This window comes from Hevea brasiliensis, chromosome 9 (genome assembly GCF_030052815.1).
Source record: "Hevea brasiliensis isolate MT/VB/25A 57/8 chromosome 9, ASM3005281v1, whole genome shotgun sequence".
Classification (NCBI taxonomy): domain Eukaryota; kingdom Viridiplantae; phylum Streptophyta; class Magnoliopsida; order Malpighiales; family Euphorbiaceae; genus Hevea; species Hevea brasiliensis.
The window spans coordinates 22,160,793-22,177,586 of record NC_079501.1 but is presented as its reverse complement, the minus strand read 5'-3'; the positions used below and the strand labels follow the sequence as shown (position 1 = coordinate 22,177,586).

Below are 16,794 nucleotides of genomic sequence, written 5' to 3'. Positions count from 1 at the left end.
AAAAAGAAAATGGAGAGAGGATGTAGAACTCAAGAAAGAGTGCAAGTGTGCAATTAAATTAAAATTTGTCGTTCTAACCCAGCAAAAACAATGAGTTTGGGGGAGAAGATAAAAGGGACAAAAAAAATGAGAGAAAAGAAGAAAAAGAAGTCCTAAGATAAGTATCATGAAAGGATGCTTGACACTATAAGAACCAAAAGCCCCTCTTCTCCATCTAAAATCTGTAAAAACAAACTTAGTATACTTAGCATATTATGCATGAATGCTATCCTCATATTTGCATTCCCTAAAACCTTTCATTGGCAACCAAGTCATTATCCTTTTAGCCCCATTACAACCCTTTTAAAGACCTTTTGATCTTTTGAAAAGTGTATGCTACATTAGTGGAGATAGAAAATTGAGATATGCTTATGGAGTTGGAGTTGAGTCACTTGATCATAATTATCCATAATAGAGGCAAATTTGGGGGAGTAAGTATTTCTCAAGTCTATTTTGATAAAACAGGTTTTTTGTGACTTGTTAATGGCCTTGCATAGAGGAATAATTAGTTGAAGCACCATAAAGGGGGTGAGGTTCTAGCAGGCAACTGTTGAGGTCCCTATGCCTTGAAAGTGGGAATTGGTATGAAGGTTGAAGAGTGTCTAATTATGTGCAAGTTAAATTTTCTGTTATGTTTCTAAGTACCCTAGTGAGTTTTGTAAAGTTTTAATTTACTTGAGGACAAACAAATGTTTGAGTTTGGGGGTATTTGATTGCATCAAAGTATATAGACATTTAAGGTTAACATGCATTGCATTTTGTTAGCATTTAGTATTCTTTTATGTTTATTTTTATATGTTTTCATTATTATTTTAGAAAATATGTTAATCCAACTCAATTCATTGATTTTTATATTTTATCAGGTGTTTTTATGTGGTTCTAGAATCAAAGATGAGTTTGGAAGAGATCTGGAGGTCAAAACGTGAAGAATACAGGGCCAGAAGCAGTACACGGGCCGTGTACCCACCCTGTGTAACTTCCTGGACCCTGTGCAACCTTCTGGACAAAGAAAACTCGAAAAACAAAAGTGGCAGAAAGTTACATGGGGTGTGTATCACTACACGAGAAATCACATCACAAGGCTAGCTAGCTCAAAATATATGGATATCATTCATCATCCTTTTTGGTCCAACTTTGGTCAATTGTTGATCAAGTTAAGTTCATAATTTGTCTCTTTTTCTTCATATGAAATGTTGTACTATATGGTTTCTAATCTTACTAACTCTTGCATTTAACCACAAGTAGTGCACTAGTCCTAACCACATTCAACTAATCAAATTTTTAAACTCATTTTAATGCATCAAAAATTTTTTTTTTTTCATACTAAATAACTAGGAATTTCTTTTTGGTCCTTCCTTTGTTTTTTTTTTTTTTTTTTTCATAAATAAAGCTCATCACATCATGCATTTTGCATTTTAAAAGAAGTAAAAAACACATTAACACACTAACCAAATCAAAAAATTGGCTTTTCAATTTTTTTTTTTTCTTTTAATTTGACTAGTCAATTTAGTTAAAAAATTAAAAAATTAATTATGAGGTCATAGTACATCATCATGATGATGTCATCAAACTTTTTTTTTTTTTTTTATTTTTTTTTTTTTTTTTTTTTTTTTTTTTTTTCTTTAATTCACGACCCATGTAAAGTCCCCTGACAGCAATTCTGATACGACTTTTCTTGCTTCCAACTCAACCCGGATGGACTCCTAATGCTTCTAGGACTCTGAAATTAGGGTTTTTACACCAGATATAAATATAACAAGTTAGGAATTGAGGGAAAGAGAGAATTTACATCCAAGGGAAGAATTAACAATGAAGAGCCGATTTACATTCGAGGATGCACCTCAACTTCAAGGGAGGCAAGGGAGAAACAAGATCTGCAAGATTACTAGAAGAGATTTTTAGCTGAAGTTCCAAAAGTCCAAGGCTGCAACTCTCTTTCTGGGTTCTTTCACTCTATTTTCTTCTCATGTCTTCTCTTTATCTTTTTATAAACTTGATTGTAAAACTCACCATGGGTGAGTAAGTTCTTTATTCTAGGGTTAGGGTGTAGCACTCAATTTCATTATAGATCTAGTTTGATTTTATTTAATACATTGGGTATTTTATTCTTTGACTCAATCTCTTGTGATCTTAATGCAGGCTATGTGTTGGTACTCACTTAGTATTGATTATAGATATTAATTGAAGGACTGAAAGGTAAAGATTAATATTAGAAAATCAGGATTTTGAATCTAGGAAATCTGACCTAGAGATAGACTGATCACCTTTGTGGAGTTCCAAAATTGATCAAAGATCTTAAAGGATTTTAATTAATTTAATCACTACAAAAGTAAGGTTTATGTTAATTAAAATACACCTTGAGTGCCTTGAGAGAAGACTTAAGATAACTTAGGATTAATTTTTATCAAAGCAATAATCTCCCATTGATTCTATAATTGATTGAAGTGTGAACCCCTAGCTCTAGAATGCCTTTGTCCATTAGTATTTTATTTTAGTTAATTATTTAGATTTTATTTCTTTTAATTTAGATTTAATTATTATCTATAATTCGACCGTCTAGATAATTAAAATCATTATAGTTTAGTACTCAATACGGTCCTCGTGGGAATGATACTCTACTCGTCACTTTATTACTTGTTAGCGATCCGTGCACTTGCGGTAGTTGTAAAACTAGCAAACAACCTGCCTATAGAAGCATTAGCTAAATCAAGAAAAGATTTAATTATTCCTTATTCAAGGTTGTGGAACCAGGTTTGAGTTGCTTCTGTTAAAGTAGTCTGAAACACCTTACACAGTAACACGTCCGAGTGAGTCTGCAATTCCATGAATTTTTTAAGGATAACTTTGTTGGTGAATCTCAACAGAAAAAGGGGATGCAATTTTCGAGTGCGTGTTGTTTAGCCTTGTTTTGGTTTTAAATTATGCTCGCACTTTCTCGAGTAGCTTCTGCAGCTTTTCATTGACATCATCTTCTTCAACCATATCTCTTTCGAGTATTCCTGCTCCTTTAGCAATTGTTTTTTCTCTGTGGAAGCTACAAGAGTACATATGTGCTTCTTCTTCTTCTTCTTCTCTTACGCTGCGGGTATCTTCCATTATCCAAGTAGGATCCATCGAAGAAGTAGCATCCTCTTTAGGACTTCCATCTTGAATTATTTGGTTTAGAACAATTTAACTTTTTGTTCTCACAGGCGGTTCCTTGCTTTCTCCAATTTGTCTCCTATGTCTGCTTTGCCTGGGTAAGGCATTAACATAGTCAGCTTCTGTGACACCCCTCACCCGTCTATAGTGTAGTCGAGCAAGGTGTGCTACATTCAGTGCCGGAGCACCCTATTTTTATCTTACTTTATTCCTTTAATAAAGTTGTTCTCGTTATGTTTTAATATCAATTATTTTTTTTAGGGAGAAACCAGCGGAGTTTCCTCTATTTTATTATCGTTTGACGTGATTCATTATTCACCTGTTTGAAATTCAACAATATTTTCAAAATAAAATCTCATAATCATCTCATATTTCAATATCATTCATGAATTTCAATTCTCATATTCATTTCCATCCACTTTCCTTCATACTCCATTCACATATCAAAATTCTCATATTTCCATTAATTTACATAATTTGCAAACTAATTGAATAAATTTATAATTTACATGATATAAAAATTAATTACATATGAACTAATCAATTTTTTAATTTACATCACATAAATATTACTTACAAATTCTTAGTTTACAATTCTTAGTTTACATTACAACATACAAAATATTTATAATATACAAAATACATAAAATGACTTATATGGGCCCTATCTACATGCATTGCTGAGGAGGTGATAATCTTGAACCCTTCTGACACTTCTGCAGATCTGGACTTCAAAATTCCAGTCTAATATCCACTTGGTTTTGCCTTTAGTACCTGCGCGAAGGAAACAAATCCATCGCGCTAAGCATTGCTGCTTAGTGGTGTAATAATATAACAAGGAAATAATATACAAATAAAGATAGAAACAAAATATAATTCGGATAATTAAGATTTATTTATACTTCACAAGTGGTTTCTAAAATTTAATTTTTTTTTATCCTAATTTAGTCTTCTTTGGAAGTGTTTATTTCGCAAATGTACAGTAATAATGTACAATAGAAAAATAATATAAAAATAATAAATTTATGATTATATTATTATGTAAGTCACATTTGCAATATTTATTTATATTATAATTTCCTTTGCTAATCTTTTAGCATTTTCTCAATACTTTATAGGTTGTCTCAGATTATTTCATAATAAGTGAATTTTAATATCAGTCCAGTTCATTTAGATTCTTTCTAATAAATAACTATTCTAATTTATTTTAGGTCATCTTACTCATTTATTTTATTTAATTTCTAATATTTTTAATTGCTAATATTCTTAACTTATTTCAATAAATTTCACAGCCCAAGTAACCTATGACAGACTGACTAAACTGGATAACGGGTTATTGGCATTGGACACCGTGGTGCCTCGGGCCGTCATACCATGGGACGTGGAACGTCAACCACGTATGCTGTCAGTATAACTAAAAAGCCATGATAACATATAATCGGGCATAAAAGCCATGAGTGCGAGCATAAAGCCATGAATATAGGCATAAAGCCTTACGCAGTACTGCTAAAACAATACCCTATTGGCATGCCAATCTATCCAATTTGACACACGTGTCTAGGCAATACATAGGCATATAAGTACAATTAAGTGTTAATAGATTTTATTATTTCATGATAAATTCCAATTATAATTTATAATATTTCAATTCTATTCCTAAAAGAAATATAAATTTCTAAAACATAATTCTACATAATTTATTCATTCATCATAATTTATATATTCATTTTGATCATTCATATAATCACAATTCACATTAATTATCCTTATGTCCCATTATACTCAAAGTATATTTTCTTTCTACAGTAATGAGAACTAATGTCTCATTTATACATTAACATGATTCATTTATCCATTCATTATGTCATCAATATTATCACAATTTATAACAATTATTTCATTGTATATTCCATTATATATATATTTGTTGTAACATTCTAAACTTTATTTTCTAGTGGAAGTACAATATCTAGACTCATTTTCATTTAATGCATATATTCATGAATATCATTTATATAATTCACAATTTATCAATTATATCATCTATTTTTCCTTTCTAATTCCTTATCTAATTTATTACATCATTTTACATGTCCCTAGGTTCAACATTTTCATTTATATTGATTTTCAAACCTTATTTCAAAATATATTAACAATGTCTTCTAAGTTCTATTTGTGATGAGAATACAAACCTCATCTACACATTTACATAATTTAAACATTCATTAAATCATTTAAGTGAGGTACCTTTCACTCTATTAATTTTGGTTGTTACTATTCACTTGGCCATTCCTACACAAAAGTTGACTTTTTAATTCATAATAGACTTGTTAAGCCTAAGTTCACCAAGATACCAGATTTTGCATTTTATTTTTGTTGGTATTGATTGTCAATGCCATTTCAAAGCTTATTTTATGTTATTCAAAATTTTCTATTTCATACCTTAAGTTTATTATTCTATTAGTCATTGTTACAGTGGAAATTTGACATAATTTTCTTCATCAAAGTTGTTCCTTTATGTGTCTTCTTTAATTTCCTTTTTGAATCACTCCATTTAGAGTTTTGTAGCTCATGTTATGGTCAATTTACCATAACTGGCCGAATTGATCCTTACCCAGATTTTCTGGGCAAATTTGGTTTTGCCAGATTTAGTGTACTAACTTGGACTAGCAATTTCAATTGGGTAGATTCAGAATTTGAGTTTGTGTTCTTCATGAAAGTTGTTCTAAATTGTCTAATCTTTCCATTAATATAAGATTCATGTCATTTGGATATTACTACACTGAGTTATGGCTAAACTGTTCATTTAATCAATTTTTCAGGATAGTATGTATATTACCCGGATTAGGTCAATTTTTAGGGCAACTTAGGTTGGTTTTCTGGGCATGGTGTCTTCACAAAAAATGTGGCTTAAGGTCTTAAATTTCATCTCCAATTGGCCTCACACCAATTAGAGCTGTCTAGCTCTACTTATGTTCATTTAAACACACTGGACTCATAGGTCTAGAATTCCCTGCACATGAACAACACTCCCAATACCACCTTCCCACACTATTACCATCCACAATTCACATTCCATGCACTTCAATTAGTCCGTAATTGGTCTCAACATCAACAATTTATCAACATATCATTAAATTACTAATTTTTATATCAAACCCTAGCTCCAATTCAAGATTTACACAACACATATCACATTAGGCATACTAATCAATTTCTAATTGATTTCTACACATCAAACACCATTTCTAAACCATTCAAATCCATCAAAAACTATCAAACTACCACTCCCATAAAGCTGGCCAAAAATCCAATCCTTCATTCATGCATCATTTATATTATTTTTCATGAAATTTCACCTTCATTCAACTTAATTTTAACTTTTAAAGAAGAAAGAAAGCAAGAGTTAGACACTAACCTCTTTGAACAGAATTTTCTTGGCTAATCTTCAATTTTTCCTTCACTTTCCTTCTTTCTCTAGGCTGCCAAACACTTGCCCAAGAGGTATAGACAAGTTTTAATGAAAGAAACTTAAGGTTTTATGGTGAGAAATTAAGGCTTAGAAGAGAGAGATTAGAAAGTTTTAATGGAGGTAGAGAGGGATGGGAGTGGCTGCCGAAAATGGTTGAAGAGATGAGTAGAATTTGTTTCTTAATTTATCTCATTTTATGTGTATTTATCTCCTTTTAATTAGTTTGTCAAGTTATGATTGGGTGGAGAGTTTTTAATTGCATCATAGTGATGTCATAAGTCTCATTTAATTCATTTTCTTTTCTATTCTTCTCTACTCATTTTCAATTTAATTTTTATCACTTTTTATTCATATTTTATGTCATATAATTTATTTACTTAATTAGACAAGTTGGTCAAAAATCGTCTTTGAAGGCGAAATGACCAAAATGCCCTTCATTTTGCTTAACAGACTAAAATTGTCTGTACCAATTGAATAAATTTTTTAAGCATTTTCTTAGCATTCTAATGCCATCGAAACCTCAATGACTCTTCTCTGAAGTCCCAAAAATTATTTCACGGAATTTTCCTCGGGTTTAGGGCTACTAGCTGTGAAGACAGCATCTTCCCATTAGGGTCACCCATCACCGGGGCACCAGCTCATTTAATTTTGTTGTATTTCATTTTTAAAATTTTTCCTTAATTTTTTTTACACTTAATTGAATTATTTATGACTTCTCACTCTAGTCTAAATATAATTTCAGACATTCTAACTATCCGGACAAATATTAATCACCGAAACAGTCGAATGCACGGACTAGCTAAAGTGAGGGTGTTACAACTTCTTCAAGTGGTGCTCGCACATTGAATTTTGGTATATAGGGAGGGATTGACCCTCTCTGTTACATTTTTTTATTCAAGCAAGCACTTATTTGGGATATCTGAAGGGACATGATTTGATGATCATTTCAGGTAGGTTTACATGATGCCGACATGTGTTTTGGTTTATAAGGATGGTCAGGTGAGCTTGGGATTGACCTTTTTTACCCTATAGTTATTGATCTAAGTGGAGTTTTTATGGGGGTGGTTTTTTTTACACATAATATGGGCTTGGAAAAGGTTTGCCTCTCGTTAGGAGAAAAACTTATATTTATATAACTAGGGGACCAATATGTGCCCGACATGTGTAAAGGATGCACAAGTGGGTTTTCCCAATCACTGACGATTGCATGATGGTCGAATCAAGTTGCTTTATGAATCATGATTATTCTAACAACCTCTAGCTACGATAGAATGGGTTAGTTAGCCAAGTAGGATTTATGAGTGGTTTGTCCGACTAGTTTTTCTTTTGGCAAGGCCCCTTCCGACTCCTTTTCTCTCAAAAATACTCCCACTCAAACCAGTTGGCGTGAGCATAAAGTACCCGGATTCTTACCTAACCTCCATTCTCATGTTTCCCTAAGCCCCAATAACCATTTTCCTGGTCTATTCTAATCGATGCTTTGTTATTTAGTCAGCCAGATGGTTTATTAGCCACCTTTCCGCAGGGTTTTCTTAACGGATGGATCATGGCAATGTTATTACATAATAATGCCCACACCAGTGGCTCTTTCATTATTCTGCTAGACAATTCGACCAGTTTCCATATGGAATGATGGGATAGGTGTCATATTTGGTTCGGGTATTGAGATTAATTACCCCAAGATGACTGGGTAGTGATACAATTAGGCCTAGATGAATTAGGCTGACCTTTTATGTATCTTGGCAGCGCATTAAGGGTCCAAGGCCATTGTACAAGAGTTCAAGGGGCTCTCTCTCTTTATCTCATATTTGTCAAATACCCTTTACACTTTGGTATTTAAAGTTGTATATATGTCCCACTGTAGATGTTGTACACGTGTCCTTCATCCAAAGTCCTATTCTAATTATACTATATCAATTGAGGTGTTAAATGTAGCTAATAACTAATGATTAATAGTTATTTTTATTAATTGATGATTGATGGTTATTTTTGTTAACTGATAACTAATAGTTGATAGCTGATTATGTTAAGTGTTAGGTAAAATTTTCTTTAGCTATTATTAATGGTATATAAAATGACTAATGAGAGTATATATCATATAATTTATTTTACTATGAAAATAAATAAAAATTAAATAATATATATATATATATATATGCGTGTGTGTGTTCCCAACATAACATAAAGATATATACATAATGAGATAATGGTGAAGTGATCTTTTTAGAACAACATTAATTTTACAACTTTGTGAACTGCGGTAATTTAGAGGTGTATTAACTGTATAACAACTAGTTAATACTTTTACTAAATAGATTTAGAGCCTGTTTGGTTTAATTGTTGAATATAACTGATAACTATTAGCTGATAGCTGTTACTGTTAGCTGATAGATGATAGTTGATAGCTGATGATAGCTGATTTATGTTAAGTGTTTAGTAAAACTATATTTAGTTGTTACTATTAATATGTGAAATGACTAATAAGGGTATATATTATATAATTTATTTTATTATTGAAATAAATATAAAATTATAAATTTATTATATTATATTGTTATATTATTATTAAATTAAATATACAATTATCAAATTAATATATTATATCATTTATTATATTATTGAAATAAATATAATTATTAATCAATTATATTATATTATTTATTTTATTATTAAATAAGAAATAATTAAGTTTTTTTAAAATTTAATTAAATAATTTTAAAAATATAGATAAAATAATAAAGTAATTATTATTATTGATAAAGAAAAAACTTACAATTAATTTTAAATTTTTAGATATAAATAGATATTTTATATTTTATGTTATTAATAAAAAATATTTTAACAAAAAGTTAAAATATGTTAATTAAAATGTTAAAATTATAAATGAAAAAATATAAAAATATTAATAATATTAATTTTTTAATTAAATAAAAAAAGATAATATGGTCAAAATAAAAAATAAAATCAAATTAGCTATCAGCTGATGAGAAACAGCTCTAAAAATAAAACTAATATAAACTGCAGCTGATGGTACCATATCAATTATCAATTTTATTTTTTAAAATTTACTAAACACTCTAGTTCACATATTTAAATATCTATCAGCTGTCAGCTGCATTCAACAGGTGAACAAAACACCTCCTTAATATATTCAATGGGTATCTATCGTCTATCCCAAACTTCCGATCTAAACATCCCCTAACATAGCTCAAACAACGTTGACATGCTCAGTTCTCTCAATCATAGCCCAAGCTATTTTTTCAGTCATTTGTCAATTTCACATCTAATATTAAATTTTTAATCAGTGTCAATATTTTCAATCCTAAATAATTTATTTATACTTAAATATAATTTCTTTTTATAAGGTTACATTTAGTGTAGCCGTTTTAATTTTATTTTGATTTAAAAGTTAATTTATACAACAACATATCCAGGATGCTTACATTTAATCAAATTCAAGTTATTAGCCAGTTAAAATATTTTTATAATAAATAATTTTTGACATATTTAACGAGACACTTTGTATCGTGTCACACAGCTTATGTACTTTACTATTAAGATAATTTATTAATATTTTTTCTTTTACGACAGCGTTCTCTATTCAACTTCTACTGTATCGGCCATGATAATAAGTGTTTTAGAAAAAGATGTTAATTCTCAGGATACAGAGGAAGGTTCTACAATAATAGGTTCCAATGTTATCGTTTCACATATATAATAGAGCATTTTAAAAAAGAAATAAGAATTTTATTGGTTTTACCGCCAATTGAATATATATTAAATATTAAAAAAAATTTTGTAATATAAAAATTTATCTCTATTTATTTTATTCTTATAAAATTAAAAATTTTAATTATCATTTATTATAATAATTAAAAATTATCATTTTAAAACATTGATTACTTAAAAAATATCTACACACACCCTCAAATTCTTAAAATTTAAATTTAATTTGTATGACAATTTTTATTCCTTAACTCTCAAATTCTAAATAAAATTTTATAAAAATTAATCAACTAAACGATGGCTAAAAAAATATTGCAAGTAAAAGGTAGAGAGCTGTAAAGATCCATGCGTCCCTCAATTTCATTTTGTGTCCTACAAAAAGAATTAATAGGTGTGTTTTTTATTATGCGAACCATACTATTGTTAGTTTATTACATGAGAATCAACGTTGGTTTATAGTCTCGATGTTTACTATACAAGATTTAATGGTTATATACATTAACATTATCGTGTGTGTATATATATGTGTTAGAATAATTATATGATTAGTTAATTTTGACTTTTCAATATTTTAATTCTACGTCCACTAGTTATTTGCATTACTACTTATCTTCCATTATAGAAGCTTTAGAAAATTTTTTTGAAAGGCGGATGAAAAATCACTAATAAAATATTGGAAAACCTCATTTTAATAATGCAACTAACGATATTATCAAATTAATAATTTCTTTAAAAATAATAATAATAATTATTATTATGTATTATTATAATTAGTAGTTTAATATATTTTATAAATAATAATTAATATAATTTTTAAAAATTTTTATTATTTAATATTTTTAATTGAAATGTTAAATGATAATATTTTACAATAAAAATATTTAGAATAAAATATTTATAATAATAAATTTATTTATAAAAATAAAAATAAAAAAATTTATAATTTAGTCTCTGTGTTTATCATTAATAATAATTTGATCTATGTACTTTAAAAATTAAATAATTTAATCCTTAAATTTTGCTTTCATTAAAATTAGAGGTTTCTCCGCTTATAATTCTACTAGTTAAAGCAAAATAATTAAAATAATTTTTATTTAATTAGTTTAATAATTGGAGAAAAAAAAAAATCAAAATCCTCAGCCCATAGGTGTTCTATGAAATTCTGCCGGGGATTTTATTTGTCTCTTATCCTGTCCTTTGGGCTGTCTAGATTCGAACGATGCTGAGTTTCGGGCCATTGGAAAAGGTTTATCTTTGTTGATTTCTCGTGTTGATAAATGGTCTAGAGTGGATGGTGTTATTGTAGAGTCAGATTCTATGATTGCATTATCTTCGGTGCGAAATCCAGATTCTGTTCCTTAGAAACTTAACTCTCTCTCAAATTCAATTCTATGCCTGCTGGAAAAGTTGACTCCTGTGTCCTTTATTCACACGCTTAGAAATGCAAATTCAGTCGCCGATTCCATGGCTAAGCAAGGTGTTCAGCGTGCTAGTGACTTCGTGGCGTGGTTCTAATTTGCTGTTGCCTTTTGCTGCTATCTTGTGCTTTGGACATTGCTGCTTTGAGATTTTGTTACAGGTTAGGGTGGTCCTCGCTGGTTGGTTGCTGTTCTTTTGGTCTGTGTCAAAGCTGTGCTATTCTTGTACCGAGGTGCTGCTCTTCTTGCCATGCTGTATACTTAAGTTTCAGGACATGCGCGTATTGTGCTCGGCATATCCCATATGCGTTATTGGTTCTGCTGTTCGCGTCTCTCTGCATTGCTTTTTGCTAGTTTCTGCAGATTTAGTTGGCTTTTTTGCTGCTAGCCTATTTGTTCTTATGCGATGCTTTGTATCCGCTTTTTGTCTTTTGTGCTTTGCTGTTTTTAGCATGTTAGAAACAGTGTCTGATCATTTTTCTGAAGTTTTGGTCATATTATTTTTTTCACTTATTTTGCGGCACCTGCCTGCACTGAATAACCAATTCATTATATAATTTTTCGAGTGTATGGGATTTATTTATATGGATTAGTTTGGTGCTTCAAATTAATTTTCCCCTGAAATTATCTATAAAATATTTGCATATATATATATATATATATAGCCCCTGTATTTTACCTAAATTAAATTGTTTAATTTTTCTGTCAATTTTTTTTTGTCAATAGTGGTCAAACTGCTATTTAGTTCTTTTATTTTAATGAAACTAATTAGTTAATCTCTATATTTTAAAAAAACACATTAATTAGTCCTTATAATTTGACTTCATTAACTATTTAGTCTCATAATTATTTTTTATACCTAAACTACCATAATCCTCTCTCCCTTATTTATCTCTTATTTTCTTTTATTTCTATCTCTTCATGTTGCTTATCCTCTACACTCGCATCCTTCTCCCCTTCATTTTCTCTTTGTTTTCATCTATTAATAAAAATAATACAAATTATCTATACAAAAGAATTAATCAGTTTACTTAAATTTATAAGTAATAAAGAAAAATTATTTCCCAGTAATCAACATATAAAAATGATGTCTAAGGAATTAGAAATTTAAAAAAATAAAAATTCAGATTCAATTTTCACATAGTAAAATTTCTATTTTTATCTAATAATATATATTTTCAAAATACATTAACCAACTAATTAGTTTCACTAAAATAGAAAACTAAATAATAGTATTTTAAAATAATAGAGATTAACTAATTAGTTTTCTTAAAATAGAGGGACTAAATAGTAGTTTAAGTAGCATAAATAATAAAAAATTTAATGGAGTGACTAAATAGTTTATCGAAAGCAAAATATAAGGACTAAATAATGTATTTTTCAAAATACAGGGACCAAGTAGTTAGTTCATTAAAATGCAAGGACTAAATAGTAATTTTTCATATATAAAAAAATCATAACTTCTTAGTAGCATGAGTTATTTAAATAAAAAATTAATAAAATAAAAAAAAAACCTTATTTTTTGCTGTTGTCTTAAATCAATAGTTGCTAATTTAATGTAATAAAAAAAATATATGTATGCACACTGGGAGAAGTAACATAACAAATTTAAGATGCGGTCGAAGTGGCAAAGGCTTTCAATTCTAATGCGTGCAACCAAGGATTAAGTTGCAGGCTCACCAGCATGCCCTTGACTTATTTTCTTTATCAAGAGAAATCAAACCGATTGGTTTGATAAGTAATCCGATCAATCGACTTAAACCCAATCGGGTTTATCAGTTACACAATTAATTCAATCTAATACAAGGTGAGTGTTAGACTTATTAATCTAATTCAAAGTGAGATTTAGACTCCATTAATCTAATTCAAAGTGAGATTTAGACTCGATTCAAGACGCAAAAATATGAAATCTAAACAAACCTCATACTATCATGTGGTACTGCGACTGCAAAAGTATCCTTTGGTCCACCCCTCTTCTGTGCGTACAATATCAATGTCTCTCGGAGATCATCCAAGTCTCTATCTGGTCTTGCTCCTCCACCTTCTCCCTTCTGTCACCGGTATCAAGAATTCGCTGCCATATACTCCTATAGACCTCATCCTCCTGGATTGTGGCGAATCGTCTATTTCTACATCGCTGGATGGACGCACTTGGGATGGAGATGCCGACTCCAAATTTCATGCCTCCAACCCTGAAGCAGCATCATCTGCGTTTACAGCTTCTCAACAAGACCCATCAGTAACCCAAGTTCCATACATGACAGCCCGTATTTTTCAATCGCAATTCACCTACACCTTTCCCGTCTCGCCTGGCCCAAAGTTTGTTCGTCTCTACTTCTATCCAGCTACTTACTCCAATCTTGACATTTCCAAATCCTGTTTCTCTCTTAGTGCCAATACTTACACTCTCCTCAACAATTTTAGTGCTTTTCTCACTGTTTCTGCTATGAAACCTTCTGTCGCCTCCTTCATCAAAGAGTATATCATTACCGTGTGGGATAACCAGAAGCTTGACCTGACATTCTCTCCTTCTCCAAGTTCTTTTGCCTTCATAAATGGCATCGAGATTGTTTCGATGCCCAACAACCTCTATGCCAGCGGCAACAATAATCCACTTCCTTATGTGGGCATCGATAGTCACCCATTTTATTTGGATAACACCACCGCTCTTGAGAAATTGTATCGGCTAAATGTTGGTGGACAAGATATCAGCGGGAAAGATGACACTGGAATGCATAGGACATGGCTTCAAGATTTAAATTACATCGTTAGTGGGGCGGTTGCGTTTGCAATTGTACCACCTGATGTCAAAATACAGTATACAATGAAGACACCAGCCTACACTGCACCTGTAATGGTGTATGGTAGCATGCGTTTTATGGGTCCTGATTCACATCTTAACCTGAATTACAATCTTACATGGTACTTCTCCATCGATGCTGGTTTCAATTATCTTGTTAGGCTCCATTTTTGTGAGTTTCGACCTGAGGTCACAAGAAGTGACCAAGTGGTGTTTTATATATTCATCAACAATCAAACAGCTGAGGCATACGCAGATATAATCCTCTGGTCCGGCGGTAATAGAGTTCCACTGTATAAAGACTACGTCTTGTGGATCCCCAAAGGCAGCCATAGTAAGCAGTACTTGTGTCTCGCTTTACACCCCAATTTTGATATAAAACGTACATATGCTGATGCTTTCTTGAACGGCCTAGAGATATTCAAGTTGAATAATTCAGGCGGTAGTCTAGCCTCTCCCGGCCCTGAATTATTGGCGGGTAGTCCACCACCAGAAAACCTTCCAAAATTGAACGGGAAGACTAACGAGAAAAGATTTTTGGTAGTAATCGTTGTTGGTTCTGTTTTTGGGGGTATGCTAGCGCTCTCTCTTGTTATTTGTTTCTTTGTTTTTAAAAAGAGGAGAGTGAAGGACTTTGGAAAGAGTGAGGCCAAATCCATGCCGTCCACTCAAATTGTTTCATCATTGCCATCCGACCGTTGCTGTCGATTTACAATAGTTGAAATGAAAGCAGCTACAAAAAATTTTGATGATGAAAATTTTATTGGTTCCGGTGGATTCGGCAATGTGTATAAAGGATATATTGGCTGTGGATCCATCCCAGTTGCAATCAAACGTTTGGATTCATCATCGAAGCAAGGAATTCACGAATTCAAAACTGAGATAGAAATGCTGTCCCAACTCCGCCATGTTAATCTAGTATCTTTGATTGGATATTGCATTGATGAAGGCGAAATGATCCTGGTTTATGACTATATGATCAATGGGACACTTCGGGAGCATCTATATGAAAGCAACAACAATCCACTTCCATGGAAGAAAAGGCTTCACATATGCATCGGCGCAGCACGCGGATTGCATTATCTTCATGCTGAAGTGGCAAATACAATAATCCATCGTGATGTAAAGACTAGCAATATTCTGTTAGATGAAAAGTGGGTTGCCAAAGTTTCAGATTTCGGGTTATCAAAAATAGCTTACAATGAGGCAGTTAGTACCATAGTAAAGGGAACTTGGGGGTATCTAGATCCAGAATATGCACGATACCAACAATTGACAGAAAAATCTGATGTGTATTCATTTGGGGTAGTCTTATTGGAAGTGTTGTGTGCTCGGAAGCCTCTCAACCAGAAGTTGGAGGAGGAACAAATGAATTTGGTCAATTGGGCACAAAAATGCATCCAGAATGGGACTCTTTGTCAAATAATTGATCCTCATCTGAAGGGCCGCATAGCTCCTGAGTGTTCTAGTAAATTTGTGGAGATTGCATTAAGTTGTCTAAGTGATAAAGGGATTGAACGACCAACCATGCATGATGTGATGGGTAAACTTGAATTTGTATTGGAGCTTCAAGAGGCTGCAGATGCTGAGAAGGTAATGAATCCTGATATTGAATGTGTCTATCCAGAGGCATCATTTTTTGATAGTCCATCCGCTAATATCATTGGCGAACCTCAGTTCGACTCGAGTGCTGCAAATGGATCAATTAGTTTTGACACAAGCATTATTGGAACTACTGAATCTATGCCACTAACTACAACGCCAGAGATTGGAAAAATGAAAAACACCTCCACTTAATTGTAAAAATTATCTGTCTGTAGTAGCACTTAATAGATGGTTTTGAGTCCGTCCAATAGTCTGTTAGGTGTATTTCCTGGGAATAAATTTTTGTCTTCTTATGAACAGGTGTCATCCATCTTTCCAGACTTTAGAGGATTTAGCTGGGCGCCTAGGGTCTGTTCATATATTTTGTATTGTACGCAATTTATGATATGATGATTCGCATTTTGTAATAGATTCATAGTTAAATAGATAATAGTTTTTTTATTTAATTCTGATTAAAATTTGAAGATTCTATTCTTTTGTACTATTAAGTTAAATAGATAATAGTTAATAAAAATAGAATTTTTATTTATTAATGAGAATTTGATAGTTCAAGAAATTAAGAATCAAAATATATAAAAAAATAGATTTTTAAT

General features: G+C 31.2%; 1 protein-coding gene across 1 annotated transcript; it reads left to right on the top strand.

Annotated features, from left to right (window-relative positions):
• Window positions 1-13,744: 13,744 nt before the first annotated feature.
• LOC131183178 (receptor-like protein kinase FERONIA) lies at window positions 13,745-16,422 on the top strand. Its single transcript, XM_058153411.1, has one exon. It carries the CDS (start codon window positions 13,790-13,792, stop codon window positions 16,391-16,393), a length of 2,604 nt encoding a protein of 867 aa, XP_058009394.1. The 5' UTR covers window positions 13,745-13,789; the 3' UTR covers window positions 16,394-16,422.
• Window positions 16,423-16,794: the final 372 nt, after the last annotated feature.